Below are 9333 nucleotides of genomic sequence, written 5' to 3'. Positions count from 1 at the left end.
GTCTATCAGGGCCCTCTGATCTGACCCCTACCTCCATCCAAAGCTCATCTTTCTATAGCCCCAGAGCCTTTGCATACTTTTGACCTGGAACGTAATGGTTAAGAATTTGGACCCTGGAGGGCAATTGGGATTTAAATCTAGGCACTGAGAAATGCCACTTCTACATCTTCCGGAGTCCCTTCAACTCCAAGCTGAGTGCAGTGGGTGGGGGCATGCACCTGCAATCCCAGCTATTCGGGAGGCTAAGGTGGGAGGATCGCTTGAGCCCAGGAGGTCGAGGCTGCAGTGAGCTATGATCACACCACTGCACTCCAGCCTGGGCAACAGAGCAAGACTGTCTGAAAAAAAAAATGTGCCTCAATTTTCTCATTTGCAAATTGAGGATATTCAATCAAAGTCATCTACCTACTGGGACTGTTGAGAGGATTAAATGAGAGAATGCAAAAACTATCGCATAAGGCTGGGCAAACAGTACTGATTATTAAATTAGTGATTATTGGGATTACAAAATCCTTCATTGAGAAAGCTGCCTACCATTTATATCAGAAGTCTTGTTATGCTTCTCCTAGAATGTACTATACCCTATAATTATTTTTTAAGTATTCTGAATTTAATATATGTGAGCTCCGTGCAGGTCAAGGCCATATTTATCTTGTTCCCTGCTGAGACCCCAGCAACGCAGAGATGTTAGTTGATTGCATAAATGAGCAACATTTTTTGCTCTCTGCTGAGTCCCCAGCAATCCAGAGATGTTTGTTGATTGCATAAATGAGCAAATTTTTTGCTCCCTGCTGAGACCCCAGCAACCCAGAGATGTTTGTTTTTGCATAAATGAGCAACCTCTTTTTGTCCACTTGTGTACCTACTGCGTGGGCTTTGAAGAGCAAGGGGTGAGAGGAACAGAGAGTGGTGACTAGTGGGATGGACCAGGGTGAGACATTGTGGGTTAAGCTGGAAAGTCTAGCTGGTGGGCCCAAGAAGGAAGCCAGGACACTGGAGCTCCAGATTGTGGCTGGCCCTGGCTACACTGTCCCATCTCCGGAGCAAGGGGCTGTGCTCAGAAAGAAAGCACAAAAGGCAAGCCACGACACAGAGCCCAGAGGCAGTGGGAGGATTTTACTAACTGCACAACACACAACTTCCCCAGGCCCCCGAGGATGCCGGCGTCTCCTTCAGCCATCAGGCCCCAGCAGTGCCCCTTGCTCCTGTACCCACTCTGGACTCTCGCCGGTAAGGAGGGCTGGGCTGACAGTGCCATGAGTGGGAGAGCAGGGGTCAGGGCAGGACACAGGGTTGGGATCAGGGCTGGGCACAGGATCAGGGTCTGGACTGGGCACAAGATCAGGGTCTGGGCTGGGCACAAGGTCGGGACCAGCGTCGTGCCCAGCCTTCGGGTCAGAAGATTCCACAGGAGTAGGGCTGGGGGTGGATCTGGAGCCGGGGAGGGGTTTGGAGCTGGGATCCGGCAGAGTGCCCAGCCCAGAGCCAGGGTCAGGGTTGCGGCCAGAGCTGGTGCCAGGTCTGAGGCCCAAGCCAGAGCCGAGCACAGAAACAGCATCAGGACCCAGGAGAGAGACCTGCCCCGGCCTCATCATGGATGCAGGGCTTAGGCCAGGCCCGAGGCCCAGGCCGGCGGCCGCTGCTGCAGCTGCAGCAGCCGCGGCAGCTGCAGCAGCGGCTGCACCCTCATGCACCCGCTTGTGCTTGGTGAGGCTGGAGGCCTGGCCGAAGGCCTTCCCGCAGAGCTGACAGCGATAGGGACGCTCGCCCGAATGCACGTGCAGGTGCTGGAGCAGCGCTGAGCTCTGCCCGAAGGCCTTGGAGCAGTGCGGGCAGGCGTAGGGCCGCTCGCCCGTGTGGATGCGCAGGTGGTGTTGCAAGTTGGAGCTCTGCCCGAAGGCTTTGCCGCAGTGGGGGCAGCGGTAGGGGCGCTCGGCCGTGTGTGTGCGCTGGTGCTGCAGCAGAGCCGAGCTCTGCCCGAAGGCCTTGCCGCACTGCGGACACGGGTAGGGCCGCTCGCCCGTGTGCGTGCGCAGGTGTTTGAGCAGCGCAGAGCCCTGGCCGAAGCCCTTGGCGCACACCGGGCACTTGTGGGGCCGCGGGCCGCCGTGCGTGCGCAGGTGCTGTGCCAGGAGCGAGCCGTGCCCGAAGGCCTTGCCACACACCGGGCAGTGGTGCGGCTTCTCCCCGCTGTGGCTGCTGCGATGTTTCAGCAGCGTGGAGCGCCAGCCGAAGGCCTTGCCGCAGGCCGCGCACTGGTAGGGCCGCGCCCCGGTGTGGATGCCACGGTGCTGCGCCAGGGTGGCACCGTGGCTGAAGGACTTCCCGCAGTCGGGGCAGCGGTACGGCTTCTCGCCGCTGTGGGTACGGCGATGCTGGCTCAGCCCGGAGCTGCGGCGGAAGGCTCGCCCGCAATCCGGACAGGAGAAGGGCCGGGGCGGGCTGGCGGGGGCGGGGAGCACCGTGGGGCTGGTGGCCAAGACCTGGGGGGTGGCAGTGAGGCCAGAGGAGATGGGGTTCACGTTTGGATCGCCGGGGCTGAGGGTGTCGCTGTTAGGATCGAGAATCAGGGGTACGGGGCCAATCACATCTGGATCGAGGTCGAAACTCGAAGACATGGGGTCGGGATCTTGGGGTTCCGAGCCCGGAGCTTCGGCGTCGGGGTCCAGATCCTCCGAGACGGGCTCCAGATCTTCATAGCTGGGGTCCACGTCTTCCGCGACAGTGTTGAGGTCTTCAGGATCAGGCTCTGGGTCTTCAGAAACCGGGTCCAGATCTTCAGGATTGGGGTCTAGGTCCTCGGAGTCAGAGTCGAGCTCTTCATAAACGGGTCTCAGGCCTTTGTGGCCTGGGTTCCTGACCAGGACTGAGCGCCGCATTTCAGGCGTGGATGTGCCAGCAGTTTCTGGGGCAAGACCTGCAAGGGCAAGGGTAGAGGGTAGAGGGTAGGTGGGTTCTGTGGGAGCGGGGGTGTCTTTTGGAGTCTGGTTAGGGATGAGAGAGGGGACCCGGTTGTGCCCCCCATAGCCCACTTTTTTTTTTTTCGAGATGGGGTCTTGTTCTGTTGCCAAGGCTGGAGTGCAATGGCATGATCTCCACTCACTGCAACCTCTGCCTCCCAGGTTCAAACAACTCTCCTGCCTCAGCCTCCTGAGTAGCTGGGATTACAGGTGTCCACCACCACACCTGGCTAATTTTTGTATTTTTAGTAGAGACGGGATTTCAGCATGTTAGACAGGCTGGTCTCAAGCTCCTGACCTCAGGTAATCTGCACGCCTCAGCCTCCCAAAGTGCTGGAATTACAGGCATGAGCCACCGCGCCCAGCCCCACTTCTTTATTTTTATTTTTTTGAGACGGGGTCTCACTCTGTCACCCAGGCTAGAGTGCAGTGATGTGATCATAGCTCACCGCAGACTGAAACTCCCAGGCTCAAGCAATCCTCCCACCTCGGCCTCCCAAGTAGCTGGAATTACAGATGCACCACCACACTCAGCTAACTTCAATTCTTTCCTTCTTTCTTTCTTTCTCTTTCTTTCTTTCTTTTTCTTTCTTTCTTTCTTTCTCTTTTTTTTCTTTTCCTTCTTTCCTTCTCTCTCTCCTTCCTTTCTTCCTTTCTCTCTCCCTCTCTCTCTTTTTTGAGATGGGGTGTCGCTATGTTGCCCAGGCTGGTCTCGAACTCCTGGACTCAAGCAAACCTCTGGCCTCGGCCTCAGAAAGTGCTGGGATTACAGGCATGAGCCACTGTGCCTGGCCAAACCCCACTCACTTCTGAGCATACACGTGGATCTTTCCCTTGTCTCTGACTGCAGGGAGATTTCTGACTTACCCCAGCCAGGGCAGGGAGTTGAGGGACCCGGGTGGGACATGGTAGGACCCTCCCCTCTCAGCCCCGAACCTGGACAGAGGTCATGAGACCCGGCACTAGAGGTTTCTAGTCCCCAACTCCATGGCTCTGCCCCTCTCTCCATCCTGGGCTCCTCTTGTGGGAAGCTGGGGTCCTGTGGAGGAGACAGTCCTAGGTTCCTACCCCCTTGCTGGGCGTCCCCACATGGGAACAGTATGGGTGTCAGCGTTCCTGTGCTCCTGAGCACATGGCCTGAATTCTTGTCCCATACTTGGGGGCGGCAGATTAATTTAGGGGGCGAGTTCTGGTAGGGAGGCCCCCCTCCAGCAGCAGCATTCTGAGCTCTAGAACCCATGTCTGGGGGATAAGAATATGCAACAAATAACGTCAGGTATCCCTCCCAAGTCACTGGGGAAAGACAAGAAGACTGGCTTGCCCTCTGGGGAAAAGAAAACCTGAATTCCAGAGCTCACAGCTCCAGGTGAGAGTCAGTGTCAAATCCTCTCTCTTAGACAGATCGGAAATGCCCTTGCCTACAGCCAGATGGTGAGCACGGTGGAGTGATATTTGGGACCTCTCCTGGTGAGGAGGGGTGGGCAGGGAGACTCATGAACCCCATAGGCAGGAGGGTGGGGACACTTGTTAGTACACCTGTTTTGTTTATTTATTTATGTTTGAGATGGGGTCTTGGTATGTTGCCCAGGCTGGACTCAAACTCCTGGGATCAAGTGATCCTCCCACCTCAGCCTCCCAAAGTATGGTGATTACAGGCATGAGCCACCATGCCCAGCCAGTATACCTGTTCTCTCTATTGGCTAGAAGGTCCTGAATTTTAACTTCTAGCTGGAGGATAGGCAAAAATAATACCTGGGGACCCTCTGAAGTTAATGGGGGAATGCCTGAGCCATCTCCTCCCATGGCTGGGACATGGCGGGTAGTGTCAGCACACTTGTGGCCCTTCCTGAAGGAAGGATCCTGAACTGAATTGCCAGCTTGTGGCCAGGGGCAGACTGGGAGGTAGAGGGACAAAAGCTGGAACCACTTCTGGGGAGCAATGGGAGCCCAGGATGACCTGCCAGGGGGATGCCTTGAGCTCCCCACCCTGTGGCTGGGTGTTGAGGTGTCAACAATGAATGATCTGCTCCTGGGAGAAGGTGTGGGGGGACCTGTGGCTCTCCTTCTAGGGAAGGGAATACACTGAGCCACAACCCCATAGCTGGGAGTGTGCAGGCAAACAGAGCTGAGTTCCTGGATGGGGGTCCTCAACCCAGACCCCATAGTTGGAGAGTGGAGGAAACAGTACTGGGACCCCTCCTGCATGGGGGGCAGAGGAACCCTTAGATTGCCTCCAGGGGAAGGGGCCCCCTGAATTCCCATCTCTTAACTGGAAGGTGGGAGGAGAAATCACTGAAGTCTTTCCTGAGTTCCCAGGGGCGAGGGCAGGTGGACCCCTGGATCACCTCCAGGGGAAGGAGCTTCCAGAACTCCAGACCCCAAGACTGGAAGGGCAGAGGAACAATCGTTGGGACCCTTCCTAGGGTCCTGGGGGAAGAGGAATCCCCTATGTCCCCCTCTTGAGGACAGGGCCTCCTGAATTCCAGACCCCAGGCGGGAGGTGGGAACAATACCCGAGCCCCTCCTCGAATCAGGAGGTGAGGGGGTCCTGGATCCCCTCCTAGGGAGGGGGCGTCCTGAGCTCCAGACCCCAGAGCTGGCGGGCGTCCCCCCACCCCGCCCGATTGAAGGCTCCCAACCCCCTGGCCCTCTCCCCCGGGCCTCAGCGGCGGGATGGGCGCACTAGGCCGGGGCGGGCCGCGGGGTCCCCTCCCCATCGCGCCCGCGACCCCCGCTCGCCTGGGTCAGGGCCGGCGGCGCGCAGGGCGGGGGACGAATAGAGGTCGCCCCGGGCTGCGCCCCGCGCCTGGAGCCCTCCGCCCGCCCGCCCCCCATTCGGCCCCCCGCCCCGGCCCCAGCCCGCTCGCGGGGACACTCACCCGGCGCCCCTCGCCCCTGCCCGGCCCGCCGCGCCCGCGCCGGCCGCCGGCGCCCCCCGGGCCCGCAGGAAGCCCCCCACCCGCCAGCCCCGCCGGCGGCCCCCTCGGCCCAGCGGCCCCGCCAGGCGCTCCCGGGGAGCGAGAGGGGCCGGCCGAGGGCCGCAGCGGGAGCTGCTGGGACTTGTAGTTCGCCGGCGCCCGCCGCGGCCGTCGCCATCGCTGCCCCCGCCCCCCGGGCAGGCCTTTGTCCCCGGCCGGGCCACCCCGGCCGCGCGGCCGCGCCTTTGTCTGCACCGTGCCCCGCCCGCACGCAGCCCTGGCCCCATCCCTAGTCTCCTCCTGGGCCTGTCTCAGCCCCTCTGTGGCCCTGGCCCTATCTCTTTCTCTCCATCCTTGTCCCTTCTCTCTGTCTCTCTCCGTCCCTATCTCTCTATCTCTGTTCATTCTCTGTCTGTCTCTGTCCCTGTCTTCCCATCTCTTTTCCTTTCTCTGTGTCTCTGTCCCCATCTCTTTCTCTCTGTGTTCCAATTTCTTTGCCTCTGTTGCTTTCTCTGCCTCTATCTCTCTCTATGTCTGTCTCTCTCTCTCTCTGTCTCTGCCTCCTGCCCATGTCTCTGGCTCTATCTTTGTTGATAAAATTCTACACGTTGTTCTTGGAGACTTGCAGTGCACATAGGCACAGCCAAGCCTCTCAGCTCCGCAATCTAAAAACATGGCTATTTTTGCTTAACCTGGCCTTCCTCCAATTTTCCTTTTTGCATGGTGAAACCTGTCACCCTTTCTGGGTAACACCCGCCAAGGCACAGATTTGGGATATTCCTCCCCTAGTGTTTTCAGCCTCCTACCCAGATGGCGGGTCACCGCTGTCCCTGGAGGCCTCCAAGTGCTAGATGTGAGTGACGGTTTCCGGAGAACCTTACGCAGGGCTGGGAAGGACTGGGGGCAAACTTTCCTTGGAGACACAGATCCCTGCTGCCAGCCAGGAGAGAGAGTGGAAATCAGCTCCTGAAGGCTGGGCTGCGATGTTCTCCACCAAATATAAACAGTGGTCACAGAATATAAACAACGATGAGGCAAGGCCACTCTGTGACCATGTCTGAACGAAGATAGAGACATGGGACCTCTGCAACCACAAAAATGAGTTCTCATCCCCCTCTCCCAGTGAACATAAATGACTGCCACTTCTCACCGAGGACAATTCCAACCCAACTTCCATCCTCCCACCTCTGAGATAAAAATCACGGAAATACCTAGTCAGCAAAGCGCTCCCAGCTTCCCGACAATACCACCCTAGTAATTCTCTTTAAAACCACCTAGTATAGGCTGGGTGCGGTAGCTCACGCCTATAATTCCAGCACTTTGGGAGGCCAAGGCGGGTGGATCATGAGGTCAGGAGTTTGAGACCAGCCTGGCCAGCATGGTGAAATCCTGTCTCTGCTAAAAATGCAAAGATTAGGCGGGTGTGGTGGTGGGCACCTGTAATCCCAGCTACTCGGGATGCTGAGGCAGGAGAATTGCTTGAACCTAGGAGGTGGAGGTTGCAGTGAGCTGAGATTGCACCACTGCACTCCAGCCTGGGCAACAGAGCAAGACTCCATCTCAAAAACAAAAACAAAACAAAAAACCCAAACCACCAAGTACAAGCCCAAATTCTATAAGATGCTCCTCTGTCCCCATGTCCTCCTTATAGAGACACCCTATGGTTCCTTCTTCCTTCCTGAACCTTCTAGATGGGTGTTGGACTCAGCCTGAGACCTGCTTTCCATCTTTCCGCAGAGGCCACAGCAGATCTGAGAGATTGGAGGTAACTTCAATTGGATTATGCCCCTAGTTCATTATCCTGCCACTTCCTGGATGATCCCATTACAAATACATGTGATGACATCTGTTGTTTCTTTGGCTCAGAATCTAACAGTACTTTCTTTTCCTTTGTGGAGTCCCCTCCACTACTCCAGATGCACATGTGTCTAACACCCCTTCCCAGTCCCATGTGATCTGGACTCTAATCAAAGGGCCCCTATCCCCTGGCCACAATAATTAGGTATGGGATGAGAAGGTGACATTGGACGTTCTCATTCTACCTCTGGGGTTATGAGCCATAGGGGGCTCATTCTGCCTGCAGCCACTTTCCCCAGTTGTTCAAAAGAACAGTCTGCAGACTGAAGCCAATATGCACCAAGATGTACAAGTAAGAGTCAGAGAGATAGCTCTGGCTGTATTTGTTGAGCTCCTGGATATAGCTGTACCTGAAGCCACAGAACTCATTCTTTCCTGTACCACAAACCAACAAATGTTCTGGGTGTTTGAGCTAGTTTTAGTGGATGTCTGTTCGTTGCATCCATGACAGTCTTGACTAATTTAGGAATTATTACCTGGAAAGGAAAGAGTAATAAAAAAAAAATCTTAAAAAAAAAAAAAAACCTTAAAATGTGGAACCAACTAAAGAAAGATGGAGTAGAGAGCCAAGGTTGCCACATACATGGGCTATAAAGTGAATGTGAATAGGGCACCTTAGGTTATGCAATGCACAACCTGTCTAGATGTATACGGGGCTTTGTAAAAGAGCTTTCCCCCAGAAAACTAGAGTCATGTGGAAGAAAACCAGTGGATTAAACTGTTGCCTGGCCAGGCGCGGTGGCTGACACTTGTAATCCCAGCACTTTGGGAGGCTGAGATGGGCGGATCACTGAGGTCAGGAGTTTGAGACCATCCTGGCCAACATGGTGAAACCCCATCTCTACTAAAAATACAAAAATTAGCCGGGCATGGTGGCAGGCACCTGTAATCCTAGCCACTTGGGAGGCTGAGGCAGGAGAATCACTTGAACCCGGGAGGTGGAGATTGCAGTGAGCTGAGATCGTGCCACTACACTCCAGCCCGGGCGACAGAGCAAGATTCCATCTCAAAAATAAATAAATAATAAATAAATGAATAGTTACTGATTTTTCATGGAACTCTAACTATGTGTCTCCTAAGGACCAGAATATTGGAATATGGGGAAGCTTTCTTTCTTTTTTTAGAGACAGGGTCTCATTGTGTCACCCAGGCTGGAGCGCAGTGGCACAATCATAGCTCACTGCAGCCTTGAGCTCCTGGGTTCAGGCCAACCTCCCACCTCAGCCTCTTGAGTAGCTGGGACTACAGACAACTAGCTGGGGACTTAGCCTCCTGAGTAGGTGGGACTACAGCCACCATGCCTGGCTATTATTATTATTTTATTTGCAGAGATGGGACCTCAGTATGTTGCCCTGGCTGGTCTCGAACTCCTGGCTTCTGCGATCCTCCCAACTTACTGGGACTACAGGTGTGAGCTACCATGCCTGGCCTGGGGCAGCTTTCATGCAATCTTCAGCAAAGTCTTGCAAGAAAGACACAAGTTTCTGGAATGTGTTTCTTCTCAAAGCAGAGAATCATCTGCTTCATCGTGTGAGATTCTCAGCTGAATTTTCCACCCTAGGCTAAAAGACGAGGCAGATGATGAAGTAGAAGATAAG

General features: G+C 55.6%; 1 protein-coding gene across 3 annotated transcripts; it reads right to left on the bottom strand.

The window, feature by feature from the left end:
- Positions 1 to 1096: 1096 nt before the first annotated feature.
- ZNF358 (zinc finger protein 358) lies at positions 1097 to 5998 on the bottom strand. 3 transcript variants are annotated; one of them, XM_055240217.2, is made up of 2 exons: positions 5840 to 5998; positions 1097 to 2917 (listed from the first exon to the last, which is right to left on the bottom strand). In XM_055240217.2, the coding sequence occupies exon 2, from the start codon at positions 2877 to 2879 to the stop codon at positions 1173 to 1175; it is 1707 nt and encodes a 568-aa protein (XP_055096192.1). In that variant the 5' UTR covers positions 2880 to 2917; positions 5840 to 5998; the 3' UTR covers positions 1097 to 1172. The 3 variants fall into 3 exon arrangements, with proteins under 3 accessions (XP_055096192.1, XP_055096191.1, XP_063471884.1); XM_055240216.2 differs by lacking the exon at positions 5840 to 5998 and adding an exon at positions 3897 to 5396; XM_063615814.1 differs by lacking the exon at positions 5840 to 5998 and adding an exon at positions 3410 to 3809.
- Between the last annotated feature and the right edge of the window lie 3335 nt (positions 5999 to 9333).

The sequence above is a fragment of the Symphalangus syndactylus genome, chromosome 13 (genome assembly GCF_028878055.3).
Source record: "Symphalangus syndactylus isolate Jambi chromosome 13, NHGRI_mSymSyn1-v2.1_pri, whole genome shotgun sequence".
In the NCBI taxonomy this organism is placed as follows: domain Eukaryota; kingdom Metazoa; phylum Chordata; class Mammalia; order Primates; family Hylobatidae; genus Symphalangus; species Symphalangus syndactylus.
The sequence above is the reverse complement of the archived record's forward strand: the minus strand, read 5'-3'. Positions and strand labels throughout refer to the sequence as shown.

What these genes read in the sequence shown, in the direction of transcription:
- ZNF358 (XM_055240216.2), bottom strand. Translation starts at nt 4,200, where the DNA reads ATGGGTTCTAGAGCTCAGAATGCTGCTGCTGGAGGGGGGCCTCCCTAC. An exon ending in GTCTCATGACCTCTGTCCAG is followed by an intron (nt 2,918 to 3,896) that starts GTTCGGGGCTGA and finishes TTGCCCTTGCAG; the next exon opens with GTCTTGCCCCAGAAACTGCT.